Source organism: Oxyura jamaicensis, chromosome 12 (assembly GCF_011077185.1).
Source record: "Oxyura jamaicensis isolate SHBP4307 breed ruddy duck chromosome 12, BPBGC_Ojam_1.0, whole genome shotgun sequence".
In the NCBI taxonomy this organism is placed as follows: domain Eukaryota; kingdom Metazoa; phylum Chordata; class Aves; order Anseriformes; family Anatidae; genus Oxyura; species Oxyura jamaicensis.
This window is the reverse complement of record NC_048904.1, coordinates 19,199,501-19,217,819: the sequence shown is the minus strand read 5'-3', so window position 1 is coordinate 19,217,819 and position 18,319 is coordinate 19,199,501. Positions and strand designations below refer to the sequence as shown.

The 18,319-nt window shown below is 38.5% G+C and overlaps 1 protein-coding gene across 12 annotated transcripts in view; it reads right to left on the bottom strand.

The window, feature by feature from the left end:
• The window catches only part of CNTN6 (contactin 6), a 140,428-nt gene that overhangs the window by 36,428 nt on the left and 85,681 nt on the right, over positions 1-18,319 (bottom strand). For 3 of the 12 annotated variants that reach the window (XM_035337525.1, XM_035337524.1, XM_035337527.1), the window contains 6 exons: positions 17,692-17,895; positions 16,144-16,246; positions 7,964-8,148; positions 5,337-5,473; positions 1,962-2,091; positions 843-993 (listed from right to left, as the gene is read on the bottom strand). In XM_035337525.1, the coding sequence (XP_035193416.1) occupies positions 843-993; positions 1,962-2,091; positions 5,337-5,473; positions 7,964-8,148; positions 16,144-16,246; positions 17,692-17,895 (910 nt within the window). Of the gene's footprint in view, positions 1-842; positions 994-1,961; positions 2,092-5,336; positions 5,474-7,963; positions 8,159-8,282; positions 8,416-15,832; positions 15,971-16,143; positions 16,295-17,691; positions 17,896-18,319 lie in introns of those variants that run through there. The other 9 variants (XM_035337528.1, XM_035337529.1, XM_035337530.1 and 6 more) reach the window with 8 other exon arrangements.

Genomic DNA, 18,319 nt, shown 5'->3' with positions numbered 1-18,319 from the left:
TCCAGACATTTATGAATTACTGATTTTGTTTTCAGTCTTTGCAAATGTGATAAAACAGCATTGCTGTTATATTCATGAAGTGAAAGAGATAAAGATGACTGTTCTTAGACACTTGTCCATTTCACTCATCTACCCACATTTCTACATGGAAATAATATCATGGTTATACATTGTGTTTATCATTCACAACTTACATTAAAAGCAAGTTATTAAGTTAGTGCTTTACTGTGTAACTGGTATTGGCATATAATACTAAGCATAGTTTGGGGCAACCCACAAATTAGCTCTCAGCCATGTCAGACCCAATGTCAGTAAAGTTCTGCCTAATACCACGCAACTACACATTGATTGGCGAGAGAGCGTACTGGCATGTTGGTCCAGTGGCTAAATGCTGCCTAAACAGAAAAGACAGGGGATCTGTAGGGTGATTTTGATATGGGTTATTGTACAACCTGTACAGCTGCTAAGCAATTATGCTGCAGCCTGAGGGTATATTCCACTTCTCTGAAGCCTCCACTGATGTCTCCTACATGAAGCTGATTCACTCAGGCTTTGCATGTGGTAAACAGTCAGCTCCGATAGTATTGCAGTGAATTAACTGTTGATGAACATGAGCTTATGTATCATACAATTACCCGAGTGTATTCAGTTTGTCTTTGTTCTCAATCAGCTTTATAGCTGCAGAACTGTATGGCCACTGCTAAAGAAGAGTAGGCCTCTGGCATCAAAGTTTTCTGTCAATGAGCTGTCAAAAGCAATACTAAGTCAGCTGTGTTTTGGTGATGTTTAAATGATATTAAAACAGAACACCCAACAATCTAGCAACTGGTTTATTACAGTACCTTTTGTTCTGCCGCAGCACCTCTGAACCCTTTCTCCAGTTAATAACTGCTCTGGGAGAAGCACTTGGTTTACAACCAATTGTAACTTCACCTCCAACTTGAACAATGGAGATTTTTTTCACGGGATTTTTTGAAAAATCAGGGGCCGCAGCTAAAAATAAAGAGCAGAATGGTATGCAGTTGACAAGTTATTAAATGAACTAGCTAATTTCTGAGTAACATAGTAGGTGAATCCAATAATTGCTTTGCTTGTAAGCTTTCTTCAAGGGTAGATGTATCAAATGTGAAAAATATATTTAAATACCAAAGCACAGAATTCATTGAGTCTCATTTATGCTGCTGTTCCTAAAGTCTCCAGTCATACAATGCTTCCTTAGGATTCTCTGCAGACTGGGAGGACAAGTCTATCTGCAGAGCAGGAGGTTCCTGAGCAAAGCTACATCAGCAGCATAAATACTTTTCCTGATCCTAGCCACAGATATTTATCTGTGGAGTTTAGAGCCTGCATTTACAATCTATCAATAATTTTCTCTTCATCAGCTGACTCAAATGTATGCACAGATGTGCAGTATTTTTTGGGAAAATTCTCCTTAAGACCTACAACAGTGAGGTACTCCTAAAGTCAGCGTTCTACCACTTTCTGCAGTACTTGGCTGTAGAACAACCTTTATATTTGCATATCGATAGTGGAACACTTATTTGAAAAATTTCTATTTGATGTGCTTCTCTGGTAATTATTTAGATTATTTGTTGTATGTTATTTACTTTTATATACACATTTGCCACATTCTTTAATGTTAGAATATTTTTCCCACTTCCTGAAATGATTTTTAAAACTTCAGAATAGCTATTAAAGTCAAAATATTAAGTGAAAAATAGCATTCTTTAAACTTGAGTGCATGTAAAAAAAGAAGACTACACAGGGGATTAGAATTTTCCCTCCAAACCAGCCATGAAACCCAGAAACATTCCCACGTCTCTTGAAGCACAAGCAAAGACATATGAACATGCTTGAACTGCCAGGTGGAATTTAATCTAGTTATTTCTTAATTTGAAATTTTTGAAAGGAGTGTCCTATTTATTATTCTCAGTGTCTTCATTTTAATGACATTTACTCACCTATCACCCGCAACTCAGCATTGGCATAAATAGTATCATACTTGTTTTCTGCTACACATTGATACAAGCCTGAGTCTGACATATTCAGCATCGGTATGGTAAGAGTTCCGTTTTCTACTTGAATTCTATCCTGATAAAGGAAAAACAAGCAAAAAAAATTGACAGAGACGATAAATGTACAATCCCAAAGATTTTTGTATCATGCTGATAATTCAGAAGTGGAAATATATTTTCAGAAGTCACATAGACAAACGCATCAGAATTACAATGCATACATCAGTTATGATGGATGTGTTTTCAGACCCTAACTCTTCAAAGCTTTTCAAGGCACATGTTGCAGAGTCATTGCCTTGGGCAGGTTTGCCCAGATGTTCCAGCTGTGGCATGTGTTTGCCTGCTTTGCCGAGCTGTGAACCTGGGTATGCTTCACCACAAAACAGAGAGAAGCAGCTACCAGAGGGCAGGCATGGCGGCACCATGCTGGAAACCCGGAGCATCTTCCATATGGCTCCTGAGAAGCAGCACACCTGCAGCCCTCTCCAGGGGCACAATGAGGCATGGTTTACCCTCCTCTTCTATTAGACAAATCTAACAATGATAATTTAAGACGATCAGAATAGCTCCGCGGGAGACAGAGGTGTTCAAATAACTAAAGTTTAAAATGTCATCACATCCACATGTCACAGAAAAACGATCCACTGAAAGTTCTGCTGTAACCAACAATTAAAATCCTATTGAAAACACTGTTCAAGTCAGAAAAACACATTCTTCATGGCTTGAATTTGTATTCACCATATATTGCTTTGGTGTAATTCTGCTGAAATAGAGGAAACTGCAGAGCACGTAAATTTGGACCACAGCTTGATTTTCTGTGTATTAAAGGGAGTTTTGTTTGCTTTATCTTGAGCAATAAAGAATGTTTCATATTGCAAGCTAACTTTAATCCAAATATTTTGCAAATTAACCATTACTAGCTTCTGAAGACAACCATAGCTTCATAGCAAAGCATAACACTAAGAAGTAGCAGAGAATATGTTCTCCAAAACAGATCAATGTGGAAGAAAACCATGACAGGGAATTCCATCACCAAGCACACACATCTGAAACAGGATATTACTATTATTATTATGCTACTACTTTAGTCTGACTCTACTGCCTCTGAAACAGTAAGAGGAGCATATGTCGTTACAGGAAATAGTACTGTCCTTTGCAGAACACCTATAAGCACCTAAAACATTTGTGATCTGCTGAATGTGTACAGCCTAACTTGTTAAGTTGCCACAGGTAAACCCTTTGCATCCCTGTCAGGGAATTTCTCTTGCTGTACTGCAGAGGGGAGAGAGTCGCCTATTGAGCCAAGGAACTGTTTTTCAGTACTCTGGCTTTTCCTTGGAGGTCTCCCAACCAAAAACTGACCCAGTCCAACCTTGTTTAGCTTGCACAGCCTGCAGTTATATGGCTGGTGCGTTGCAAACTAATTAACAACATTACATTACTTATCTACTGTTAATTTTTTGAGGCTCTTGCTACAGATACCTTCTGCATACTTAGTTTTACCTTCAGGCTGTTTGCTATCCTCTTGGTGCATTCTATTTTTTACAAACTTCCTTTGAATACAAAACCCCCTTCTGAAGCAATGCTCACACTTCATACACATGCCAAATTTCCCCCTTTTCTCAGCTGGCTCTTTTGAGCTACATAGACAAAGAGAAGAATAAAACACACCATGTACACAGGCAGGAATCATGCAGAGATGACCACCTAGGTGGCCAGGGAGAAAAGGTTAGACAGAGAGCAGACAATATCCTCAGAATAAGTCCCAAGGTGGAAAGCATCTGGGAGGTATTCTTCCCATGATATTTCCAACAAGCAGGGTGCTGTGACAGACTTAATATTTTGTTATACCTTCCTTGTACTTTCACCTCCAAAATATCCACTTTGTCCACTGAGCAATAACATTCTGCATTTAGTTGCCTGAAGTATTCCATTTACAATACACTGTAAGTGCTGTGAAAGTGTTGGTTGAAAATGTTTCTGTAGAGTGTTTTATCCTTTTTTTATTGAAACGATGCAATTGAAGAGCAACAGACTCTAAATATCACTGTCTTCAAAAAGAAAAGCCAGATAATCTTGCTTAGGGACAGGTGACAATATGAGTAAAATTCTTGGGTTCTGAAAAATTGCAATTGAAGTAAATTCTAGCTAGCCTTCTCAGATGCTAGTTGAGCTCTGCTTAGGACTTACCCAGAAGAAAATCATAAGGCAGATTGGACCTTTCTCCCATTGTTTCAAATATACACTAGTAAATCAAACAAGTGCTGGTTTTGCAAAGCAGCAGGTGTTATTTTATCCTGTATGTTTTGGAAGTGCTTCTGTATATATTGTTCTTGCTAGATAGAAATTAATCACAATATTATTCTTTTCATACCAAGGAAAAATGCATTACAGATAAGCCATGCCATTTTACACCCTATAGATGCTGCCATAGATGCTTAATTTAAAGGGTAACTTGGCCTCAGCAGTACATAAACATTGAATCTTGCCATAGAATACTGGAAGACGAACGTGCCAAAGCTTGGCCACCACAAAAGAATAATTACACTCCCCTGACAGAGCCAAAGCCAAGTTCTCAAAGACCTAAAGGCATAAGTAGCTGATCTGCTTTAAGTGTTTGAACACCGTTTGACTCCCCCTGTTGTACCCCACTCCTACCACTCCATTACTTCTCTCCACTGAGGTCCTTCTTTGTCCTTTAAGTGAGATGTTTCACTTGTTCTCCATTTCCTTATAACTTTATATGGGTTTCCTTAGGTCTATTATTCCTCTACATAGTGCCAGATAAATATTAAACTCAATATTAACTGATTTTCAGAGCTAATTCAGTTAAAGGATTAACATAGCATAAAAATGGCCATACTGCATCAGACCAAAGGTCCATTCAGCCTACAGGTTAAGGGCAGAAACCACAGAAAAGTGAATGTTAACAGGCTGACCAGATTGCTCTGAAATACTCTTCCACAGTCAATTGGCATCCTACTGACTTCCCAAACTACAAACTGTCTACAGATGTGTTCTCTATTTCTGGACAGACTCTTCTTTCACTAACTGTAATAGCTGTTTTTAAACCCATCCATATTATTGTCCTATCTTGTAGCACTCAGATGCTCTGTAAGAAATCGTAACTGACAATACTATACATTTCCAATGTATATGAATTCAAAGTACTGAGGCTTTGTGTTGCAAAGAGTTGTGCTATTTATTTTCATATGTTAAGCATAACAAATTTATGAAAAAGGTAGTGTTGTAAAGTGAACACTGCGACTAAACCTTGTAAAACCAAGATGAACAAGAAAGCTAACAAGACGGGAACCTTACCTCTGATGTGAGAGGCTGGCCATTTTTTAACCAGCTGTAGGAAGGGCTTGGTTTTCCTTTTGCCTTACATTCCCAAAACAAACTGTCATAGAGAGACAGAAAGGCATTTTGGATTTTTTTATCCCATTCAGGGAGTGCTGAAAAGAATATGCAAGCCATTTTAAGCAGGAGAAATGATTTTGCTGGAGTTATACTACCATAAATTAATGAACTGACAAAAGCTAATTAGTATTTGACCAACACATTCATAATATATTGCAAGTGAATTCCACATAACAAATCTAGCACCGAACTTCAAGACTAACTTGGGAAGTGGTCGCGAAATTCAGTTTAGATATTATTCAATTTTATGGCCAAGATTTGCAGAAGCAGTTATTTTAGATGCCTGAAATTCTGGGCATGCTTTCTGAAAGCAATGAGACCCCTACTTTCTGAAAGCCAGCCATCTTCTCCAGGTTCTTTGATCTGTGTACCAAAAGGAGAAATATCCAAACTATTAGTCAGTAGTTAATCAAAATCACAGATACCAAATGCTAACCCTCTGTTTCACTCAAACACCTGAGACCAGGGTTTCCTAGCATATGTTGAAAGCAAGATGTAACTTACAACAAGTAGTATACAAAGGAATTAGTGCTATTAAGAACACCTTCTGAACCTTTGTGGCACATTAACTAATTCATTGCTGCATAAAAGCAAAATTTGCAAAAAATCACAAGTTCTGCAAACACACAAGCAAATGCTGAAGGATAGAGCTGAGCAGGAATTAGGAAGAAGCAGACCAACATATAAAATAGTTGTCAATATATAGGTGAATGAGACCTAGGCAAAATGACTAACAACCACTTGGCTTTGGGATACACCAAAGCCACTTGCAAGTGAGGTACTAGCTTGCATCCCTCTGTGTCTAGGATAAGTGTTTGGTGTCTGAGAATCCCTTTAAAGATTCTTTCCTGGGTTATTAAGTCAACTCTGCAGACTCCATGTGTGAGTGTGTATAAACACAGACACTGTTCTTATATACAACAATTTCATTTTAGGAAGAAAAATGTTACCCTTTGAGACATCAGAAGAAGGTACTAAAAAACCTTCCTCCACAGCATGACCCTAGGGGTTAGCTCATGACTGTGCCCCAACAAAGCACCCTGAGGTGGTTCAACGCTAGATTACTACAATGCCAAAAAGCCTGTTTCAAAGAACAGGAAAGTAGTTGGGATAACCCCCCCATGCTTAACTGATTCTAATTATGTGTCATCTTCATTGCTCTCAGAGCCTAAGACACGGATCTAGCTACCACACAAAGCAGCAGCCAGTGCCCAAGAAACTACTTCCTAGATGAGCTGCCTACACAGCTGGCAAAACCACAGCAGCACAGAAATTAAGAGAAAATAAATTAAGTAGGTAATATGCCAACACACTCCTAATATGATAAAACCTTGTGCAAACACTTCACAAGTGCTGTTTTATATTTCACTATGAACAACTATTAATTAATTTACAAAGCAAAATAAATCAGCACATTGTTTCAAATTACATTAACTGATCATAATTTTGTAATTGCCTGTGCTGTTATGTGTCATGCACAGGTAATCTACTGAACTTAATTGTAATGGAACTGCTTGATTGACATTCTGAGAAAATTAGTGGGCAATGAAAAACAAGAATAACCTCCATAAAAGCAAAGAAGTAAACATTCAAAGCAACAGCAGACTGCTCTATTCCTGGCATAGATCTTGATCTTAGCCAGGGCTGCAGAAGGCTGGTAGTTTAGCAAAGCCTGTATTTTTTCATGAGAAGAGATTTCCTTAAAAACAAAAACTTGCCAAGGTCTGAACAGATATTAATTATAGGCTTATAGTCTAGCTCTCTGTACTTGTCACCTTACTGCTATATTTTATTTTCCTTTATTTTGAAAGATTTATAAGGCAACAAAAATATCTCCAGATCTCTTATGTCCAAATATGTTACTTTCTGTGGGTATTAAGAATGGGACTAAACAGCATATATTTTACCTTGGCTATAATGGAGCATCATGTGTGACATGGATCACAGGAAATTAATGTGTAGGAAGGGAAGAGAAATGAGAGGACATTTTCACAGGTGTATTATTCCCTATTTTGGGAGAGGAGGAAGGAATGAGAGGCAGGAAGATGAGTTTCCCCAGTTTTGCTCTCATTTGTTTATGGAGCAACATGGTTCAGCATGAATAAAAGGTGAATAAAAGGTGAAACTCTTTTACACATATGAACCAAAATCTCATGAATCCTTCCCTAATCTGCATCTGGACCAGCACAGCTTTATGCTGCTGTGAGCTGTTGAGAGTAAATCGCTGCCTGCCGTTAATGTTTCATGTAAATGTACCAGGGATTTTTTTGCCTTGTATTAACCTTTACAACTTCATCACGGCACAGCCCACATTTTCAATCTGAGTTTTAATGCAAAATATCTTTATTTGCTGAGGATGTAATTCAGTGAAGGTCACTGCAGACCTCCAATCATTTTTTAATCAGCTTAAACTGAACTACATTTCATATTTCCAGTAAGGGGCTAATAGACTTGAAATACAAAGTACATATGAACACTATCAAGCTCTGAAAAAAATACATGAAGAAATTAGTCAATCTGCTTACCATAGACAAATAATTGACCTCTTGCAATGTTTCTTCCTCGAATGTTTCCTGCAACGCATTCATAAAAACCTTCATCTTCTTGCTGAACATCTGGGATTTCAAGAACTCCTTTAGTTTGGTCATGTTTGATTTTCTTTGTCAATGACTTTCCATCAGATCTCTTCCAGCTAATACTAGGGACTGGACTAAATAATTACATTTCATTAGAGAAAGAGAGAGCATTTGTTATAGCAGAAAAGATGACGTGAAATCCTTTTATACAGAATATTTTAAAAAATAAATCATTTCAGTTTCTAGGAGTGACATACAGAGGTTCATTTAGGGGCACAAGTCCAACTGTGGGGTGAAGTCCTCAATCAACTTTGATTGCTTGTAAAGCCAATTTGGATTTTGCCCACAGTAACTCTGAGGGTCCAATCCTGCCTTTTAACACTTACAGTGAAGGGACAACTCTGGAAGTCCAAATAAACACCACAGAAGCACTGAATTATTGACTAGTTTTCAGAGCAAACAAGTTCCCTCTGGCAATAAAGGTATTTTCACACCTCAAAATAGGAAACATTGGACAAGAATTCAAAGGAGCTAAAAAGGACAATAAATCTAGGTATAAAAAATGGGATCCAGGGTAGAAGAGGGCAGGAAGACAGCTGAGCAAGGAAATGGAAAGTATGAGACGTTGAGGCTGAAAGGAGATAGAGACAAAAGAATATTTCTTGTTTCATGTTTTTGTAGCTTTCTATCATTTACATTTATATTTGGATCAATGTATTATATATGATAAAAAATAGTCAAGTGTGAAGAAGGCTATAAATACTTCTTGGATTTCTGGTAATATCGCAAACCATACAAGCCTCGCTTTCATGATCTATTATGTCACCAGAATGCTTTGAAATATTAATAGTCTTGGATTTCACAGTTGCTTTCTGTTACTGAAAACTACAGTAAGCTGCTTTTTCTAAGCAGGCGAGCAGTTACACTTCGAACAGCTTCTTACAGAGGCTTTGACTAAATGCTGCCCACTTTCCCAGTGGAAGTAACATCAATAGCAAACATTTGGTACTAAACTTCAAAGATAACTTTCATGGAAAGCACAAGTGTGTATTGCCCTCGTCTGCCAGTCCCTAAGGTCTCTGGCCTGCAGCATTGATGTTAAAGCATTTACTCCTTTTTAGCAGAGACAATAACGGCTGTCAGTTCAGGTGTAGCTCCCACATTTTGAGGCTGTGTGCCCAGGATAAATGTGAGACCACCCGAAACCAGAGGGGCCTGGACCAGATGTGCAGGCACTTAGCAAATTAGGTGGATTGAGCAACTGGCTGGATGTTAACCAGCTAGAAATACACAGCCACCAGAAAAAGACTACGTACAGGGCAATTCACAGCTGGACCACTCTGATGTACAAGGAATGTCAATGCCATAAAGCATGCCTAGTTGTGCATTTAAGCTCATAGACAGAATGGGTACGCGTGGGAGGCTCTACCACAGAAGCTCAGCTGGGCAAGGGAGCCCCCAGCAGTCCTTCCTCTGCTCCTTAAAATGGAAAAAAAAATCAGTCCTGAGACCACAGATTTAACCAAGGGATCTCTAACAGCTATTTACACAGCATAATAATTTCTCCAGCTACCTCATTTTCCATCATAACTGAGCCTCCTGTGAAAGTGGTTTGTAACTATCTGCAATATGTTTCAGACTCTGGAGTTAGCTCTGCACTGATGTGTGTGTATATATTCACATACACACAAATTCTGACTCTCATATGACCCTTCCAATACAGCTGAACAATTTACACACCAGAGTGACTGGGATGTGTCGGACAGCATTAACCAGTGGAGGAGCTAGAAAGAACAGATTTTATTCTGTTTCCCATTTTGGTTCAGGACCTATATATGGTGGTTTAAATCCCCAGTCTTTTTGGGCAACAGTAGTTGCCATCACCACCACTATTTGTCCTTCACTATGAGACTAGAGCCTATATGAGATGCAAAATTGTTTAATATTATTTCCTGCTAGGAACTTTAGGGGGACTAGACTTTGTCAAAGGCACTGGTCCACCTATTAATAGGCACTGCCTTCCCACCAAACCTTGTGTGACATTACTCATGTAGATTTTATCTAAACTGAGTTACTTTTTAGTAATTTAAAAGAAACGTAGCTCTTGTGCAGAACAGGCCTGTCCCACTGCTGCCGTGATCAAGTCAGGAAAACAGCCAGAAGTATTTTGCAGTCTTCCAATAGATTGACACAGACCGTTGATGACATGCAGGAAGAGTGTGGCTGGCTTTAAAATGCTACAGCATATTAAATAATTGCTGCATAGTTACTGTATAATGGAATCCTGCAGCACCCTGAATGCCAGGAGCATTTGACTGCTTACTTTAAAGGCACCTTTTCTTTTTTTTTTTTTTTTTTTTCTTTTTCTTTTTAAATAAGAAACAGATTAAAGGAAGCTAACAGTCATGTGGGAGAAGACAGACGATTAGATGCATTCATTTATGCCCTGGTACCTGAAAATGTTTCATCTAAATATTTCCTATTCTATTAGGTTTATTTCTTAGTACTGACTCTGCACGAAGGAAGCCTGACTGACACCAAGGCCAGAGGCAGGGCTCTATGGAAAAAGGCCCCTTCTGTCAACTTGTCAAGTTTACCAAGGTTGGCATTGAAACCGCCGTCCTGTTTTCCTTCTCCTCACCAGATACTTATAATGATATCCTTGGGGATGTTTCAAGGCAAATTCTCCCCCTTGTTTGTCCCATCCTTCCTAACGAGAGCGAAGGAAATGCACTGCCTCTGATGCTAACTGCAGCAAGATGACAAAACTGAGTCTGGGTTATCAGCTTTACTGTATTTAAATGCATACTTGCAATAAATACTTAAAAACGCTTTGCTCTTCTGGGGATGCTTGCACCAAGTGGCCTCATTTTATCAAAAGAGGGAATTCATTTGTCAAGAGAGCAGCTCCTCAGTATGGGTTCAACAAGCAGGCTGCAGGAGGAGCCAGAGCTCAGCCACATGCCACCACCCTCAGCAGGGCCTCTGATACCATGGGGGAGTTTAAAAGGTCTGCACTTCTTCATTGCCTTTGCTGATCCTTCCTCACCTTAGGCTTTCCAGTGTCTTTAATCATCATTTTGCAGAAGACAGGTTTTTTTTTGGCAGAAACTAACATTCCAATGTTAGTTTACATTTTTATAACCAAATCTCTAAACACAACTATCACCGGAGGCCATACGAAACCTTTCACGGTAAAAAAAAAAAAAAAAAAAAAAAAAAAAAGGATTTAAAAAGACAGAACATAGAATTTACTTTAATGATTTTTTTTTTTTTTAATTAACAAATTGATGCTTTAGGTATTTGTAATCTTGTAGGTAAATGTATGCAAAGTCTAGTTTAATAAATACAGCCTCGTGAACTTCTGCAGGGTTATGTTGCATAATCATCTTATTGAAGGCCAGCACCTGACATTCCTACACAGACTAGTATCTTCCCATACAGATTTGGGGCAATCCTGCAACTTGTGGGTCTTTCTGTCTAGTTACTAAAACAACCAAATTAGAATAGATAATTGCTTGGGGCTAAGAAGTTTTTGAATATCTAAACAATGAGAATACTTTTCAAATTTATTACACTTCACAGACAAGTCTTGCTTTCACCTGAGTAAATAAAACAGTGCATAAATATGAGTGTCTTTGTACATAAATCTGTAGTTTATTTGAAACCTTCAGAGCACCTAGAAGTACTGAGCTCAGCTACTAATTTAATTTATACTCTACCATACAGACAGCAGAATCACAAAACCATGTTACTAACTTGGAAAGAAAAGGAGATGGAAAATATTTTTTGGTTGGTGACAAGTCTTGTCACACTGAACATCAAATTAATTCATCTGCAGCACAAAACCCCACACGGAGATGAAGGTCCCACCCTCTTGCAGCAAACGCTCAGCTGATGCATCTCACCTGGGCCAGATCTTTGCCCTGTGCATCTGAGGACACCTCACAATAAAATTAAATCCCAGCTTCAATAATGAAGGCTATGCCTAGTTAAACAACTGTCACAGAGCTGAGGTATGAAAACTGCTATCGTGTCAGCTTCAACTACTGACACAAGGAAGAATTAGGAACCAAGGGGCCTAATAATTAAAGTACTCAGACTCCTAATCATCCTGATGTATTACCTGGGAAACACCAGAGGTAAAATTCTCTGAAACCTGATATTACCTTTCATTCTCCTCTGGTCACAAGCCATTCACGTTAATGTAAGAGGATCTTGCAGAGCTGCTTGCTCATCCCTTAAGGTACAAATACTAAGATACTTGTTCTTGAAATGTGGGCTGAAAGTAGCAAACCACTGAAGGCAGAAAAACTGATTCATACACATCATTTAGAATTCTGTAATTGGTACTTCTACAGCCTCCTGCATAAAATCTTGAAGAATATACTAGAGTAACCATCTAATGAAGAAGTGAAGCCTGGTGCTTTTATATAACTTCAGTAAAGATGGTTATCTGGAACCCTCTCGTGGCTGTGTAATTACCTACTTTTACTAACTCTAGAAAAACTTCTCTGAATACATTTACAGAAGGAAGAATTAACATCTTCCCCTGAAGAAAAAAAAATATTCTGGGTTAAAAGAAATCCTGGTTTATATTATTTATATGTGCCCTTTACGGCCTCAGTTGGCAATATCACATCTCCAGGGATTCTGAACAGATTATCTCCCTATCTTAGAAGTAAAACACAAGCACAGCTTAATAAATATGTGCATCAGATATGGAAACTACTTATTTTCACTTCAGAAACTATTCCTATTTGCACAACAGAAAGGTTATTTTGGAAGAAATCGATAGAAAAGTACAGTAACTCAACTGAACATATCTGTAAGCAACTCCTTCCATCACACTCAGTCCCTAACACACAGCAAACAATAATTTAGATATATTGCATGATTAATATAGCTTGATCCACAACATGACTTAATACTAGCATAGTATTAAACACTGCCAACATAATGAATATTAGTGCAGAACACAAAGTCTCATCTCTTCTATTAAATTGCCATGGGCTGCAGTATTTGAAATAGTTACATTAGTATTTCATTTTTCAGTTTTCCCTTTTCAAAGAATTGAACTGTGTATTTTTGGTCTAAATTTATAGAACCATAGAATTGGATTGGAAGGGACCTTAAAGATCATCCAGTTCCAACCCCTGCCATGGGCAGAATGCCTCCCACCAGGTTGCTCAGAGCCCCATCCAGCCTGGCCTTGGGCACTTCTGTGATTCTAGGACTGGAAGATATTTCCAGGGATTCTCCATACCGATCACCATATAGATGCATGCTACTTACACTCCTTTTTGCCCAGTCATATTTCCATCACAGTGAGGACTAACTTCTCAATTATTTGGGGTCTGTTTTACAGGATTCGCAGAAGAGTGGGCCCAAGCACTGTGGGATCCATGTCATCAAACCCCCTTCCCAGGGCTAAACACCAACTCTTTGCCCTGTCATTCTGTGTTTTCCCCTCCCCCCACCTTTTATTTTTATGAAAAAAAAGTCAAGGTTTTATAACTAGACTAGAAGACTAGAAGACAATTTACATGAATCAGTTATGACATTTTCATGTAAAATGCATGAAGAGAGCTTTGCAACAGATTGCAATAGAGGGGACCATAAATGCTTCTTGATAGCAAAAGTCCAGTAAGCCTCGAGCTCTCAAAAAGCTTCCACAGAATGTACACAGAATGTACCCACCTCTGTGTTTGTAGTCTAGCTGGAAGGTACTTCTCAGTTAAGTGGCTTTGAGATCTCCAAGTAAAAAGGTCTTAAAACTCAGCCCTTACTCTGGCCTCTTGTACATGTGTTTAAATGTGGAAGTGATTTTTTGAGCAACGTCGAAGAGGTATGATTTGCTGTTCCACATAGAAGAGAGATGCTATTTCTCTAAATACCATGAAAGTACTTTCATTTAAGACTTCTGGAGACCAAAACCACAGCAGGTTGCCTATAATCTGCCTCAGATGCGAAAGATTTCTGTTATTCATGGTGCAGAAGCAGTAGCAGCTGACAGCATTGTCTGAACCAGTGGACTAACAGTATGAATATAGAAAATTATGGATAATGGGAAAGCAGTTCTGAAATCCAAGAGAGATAATAACCGTTAGTGCTTGTGGCAGATCAGAGGTATAGCTCAACAAATGTTGAGCTGAATTGATTTTAACATAAACAGACAATAGCAGAGGCTAGAGTTTTAGTGGAATTTAGGCATCTAAAGGGGCAGATGGCCACACTGCTGCACTTCTATGTGCCTAACTACAGTTGTAAACAGCTGGAGGTAGGAAACAGATTTAACAATAGCACTAATCACCTACATACCTTTAAAAAGCCAGCCTTATCTAATAAGTGAAAAGTATTTCACCTGTAATCCGTTTCTCTTGGTTTATTCATGTACAAATGTCAGCTTTAAAATACTCGCTCACAGATTTAAAATGTGGTTTAAGGCTCTGTTCAGAGACAAAAGACTGGAAACAGTCCTGTACAGTATGAGACATCTAATCTATCCAAAAAATCTGGAGAGGAGAAATTTAACTGCTCCTCTCAAGAGCCTTTACTTACACACAGCACCCCCCTCCAGAACGTGTACATTAGACTATGTACACAGGAACAGAATGATAACAAAAAAATGTAGAAAAGATTTCTGCACTTGGATCACTAGTATTTACTTCATAAAACTCCAGGGAAATATAGCAGCACTTGTTTCAGCTGCCATCCTACACATGAAAAAATGTATATTAAAGTGTATATTAAAGCTGCATTAACCCTCTCAGCCCTTCCATTTTCTAGGCACAGCATTAGTAGGTACTGTGTACCTACACATACAGTGCGTACTGCGCTTGCTGAGATATTTCATTATCCACACGTCCTTTCAGATCACCTTCCTCCTTCCCCCCAAAGGTTCTTAAAATGTTAATGCATCACACAAGTTTTGATATGACCTGTCTTTACCCCTTCATTAAGAAGGCAGTGTTTTGTACATATTTACTGGTTTTGAAATGCTTTTATGTAGTCAATATACCACTGTTAAATGCTTTCCATGCAACAGATGGAAATATGAAATGACAACTTGAGATGTAAAGCCTGCACTGACTCACACACAATTAAAGAGGTATTTAAAGAGAAGTAGCTTGACAGTATTTGGAAAGGAAAATCAGCTTTAGCAGGACTGTTCCAGTCTGGTACTTGTTTAGAGCCAAAAAATATCATATTCCTTTGAATATGACTGTAGAAATATTCTCCCTCCTAAAATAAAAATTAGCCCTGAGATTAATTTATATACAAATCTCATCTGTACGGAAAGGCCATTTCCCATCTTTTAAATTTTATTTACTTTATTTTTTTTCTACTTCTCAGCATAGGTTCCAGAGGAACATTTGATTAATTTGTGCTGTCTGCAAGTCAGGCTTTTAACCTCTGGGAAAGCTCTAAACACTTTAAAATCTTACAGCCTTAAAAAGGATTGTCAAAGTGAACTTAAACTAAATAGAGGTCAACAACCAAAGGTTATTTTAGATTTTCCATGGAAAACGGACATGTATTGTAAAGACTAGTTTTCATAGGCTAGTTAAACTTATTCAGTCAACCACCTGCTCTTTGAATAGAGCTTTTGTAGATGAGTACACCAGTGTAAACAGCCCAGTCACACTGTACAGTGGGTTTTAGTTAGAGGGAATACTGTTAGGGCTTCCCAAGGCCCCTCAGCATCTCTTTTGAGAAAAGGGTGCTGAGAGCCATGCTGGACCCATTCCAGCCCATTTCCTGAAATTCCATTCTTAATGGTACCACATAAAAACATACTCATGTTGTGATGCAGACCTGATGTACATGTGCAGCTAGATCAATGAATGCTGTGAATGGCAGTCTTGGTCTCACCCCAGAGAAAACTCAGGGGATTTAGCCTTTGTTCTCACCCCAACTCCATCTACAACCATGTGAGCTTCAGTTCTGCTATTGCCTTCTCATTGTCTTGGGAACATATCACAGAAACAAACCAAAACAAGTTTAAAAACATTTCACATTCATATTCTGACCAAAAAAAAACCTCTACCTGCCAGTTAAAAGATATGTTATTTCTCACTGTACAACAGTGTTAGAACCCACATTTTAATAAAAACCAAGAATCTTACTTTCCAAGGGCAAAGCATTCCAGTTTAACAGATGAACCCTTCGCTGCATATGTTGTTTCTGGAAAACGTACTTCAATCTTTGGTTCATACTCCCCCATCACACCTGTTGAACATCAAAACAGCTAGCACTCCAGTTGAGCCTCAGACCTGTCTAGTACAACAGAATTTCAGTGTAAAAGAAAGGACGTCATTCATACTGTTAGAGCCTTATGTTCCACCCATGGAAATCAACACCATGTCTATGGAGTAGCCTTAGAGTTTCTGGGTGGTATCCAACCCTATGCTGAAAGCTTACGTGAAATGTGTAAGCTCTTTGCATTTGAGAGTTGAAACAAATAACTTTATACAAGTATTTATACAAGTTCTGAATGTGTAAGTTTGATATTTGTCCATTAATGTTTCAGTGAGAATTTAGGGTTCAGACCTCTTGTTATCTGTCCACTACCAGTGCCTATGGAATTGGTCACTAAATGGTCACTTCTCAGCACGCCAGGTAGTTCTGAGTGCATGAGAAAATTCTGGGTTCTGTGTCCATAATATTTATGGAACATAAAGCTCCTTAACATAGCCAAGTGCAAACTCCAGGCTTGAGAAAGGCAGATGTAATTGGATGTAACGATCACATTCAAAAATCTCAAATATCTGATACACCACAGATTAGCCAGTATCAGTTTAGGGCATCTAATCTTGCAGCAGGTATGGGATTGCTTTAAAAATACTTTTTAGCTGAAATTCTGAAATGTATATTTAAGAATATAATTTAATTCTTAAATGTATCTTTTAATACAACTCACTGAAACAAAAATGACAAATACAAATCAGATTCTCCCTCAGCATCCTAGCCCAGATCCCACATAAAAAATAAAGGATTCCTATTTTACATTAACCTGGACCCAGCTAATATCACATGTGTTATTTTGCAGTTTCCTGGAGACTGCAGGTTTAGTATCCAATCCAGGGGCTACCAGAGTGAATGGGAGAAGATTAAGATTAATGAGTGAGAAAATGAATAAAGAAGTATGATAAGGAAGAAAACACACAGAAGAGATCTGAGGCTTTTATGCTCTGTTTGTACAAAATTATTAACTTTTGAGCTTTGTAAGTTATACTTTGTTTTGGGTGACCTGTCTGAATAAAACAGCAGTCTCTTGGCAGAAGTTTTATAAATAAATGTACTGTGCATTAGTGAATATTAGAAACATAACGCTGAACAGACTTTTGTTACTATTTGTCACTGATGCTTATCAAACACTGCAAGTATATTGAAACTGAGGTGAGCAAACTTACAAAACCAACTTTGTGTAATGCTTTCCCAGACAGAAGCACATGCTTCTCAATGGGAGCATTTAATTCGAAGCACTGCTAAAGGTATTTGTCTATGTGCAGGTGAGTTTCTCACCTTAACAGCTCACTTTTCACAGCTTTCTTGAAGTGATATTTGAGCTATAGCTAGATTATAAATTCAGAAAGCTTTACCACATTTAAGCCTCAATACAGGCAGCAATTACACCTAACTGGAGGTGGACGAGCCTTATGCAGCATGCTTACCATCACTGCGGAGAATGAGAGGAGTGGGTGGCCCCTGCACACTTTGCTCTGCATCGGAGTTGGTCACAACACAGGTGTAATTGCCCACGTCCGAGGGCTCTACTTTAGCGATGTACAGGTTTCCCGTTTCTTGTGAAACAAAGCGCCGACTATCCTCCTGAACATACAAGGGATTATTGTTGAAGATCCACGCATAGGACAAGCCTGGAAAACACCAGATACACATCACACATCCTTTCCAGTACTGCTTGCTTCCTCTTAGCATTTAAGTGCAATATTGCCAGCTGAAGGAATGAGTCAGTTACAGCGTAGACCACAGGGGATGCACAAATTAGCACAGGCAAGATAAGCATTGCTTCAGTTTTAAACTCATTTCAAGCCACTTCAGAAGGTCACAGAAGTTTTTGTCCCCTGCTACTTTCCATTTTCCTGCTTCAGCCTATTTTTAAGTAGGAATGGCAGTGCTGCAATGCCATGAGAAGGCTGGTTTAGTAAATAATTTCTATTTATAGCCCTTTCCCTCTGAACATCAGGAGCCAACTGCTGATCACACCGTGTTACGGCTCCTTTCTCCACTCTGCATATAGAAAAAAAAAAAAAAAAAAAAAAAAAAAAAAAAAAAAAAAAA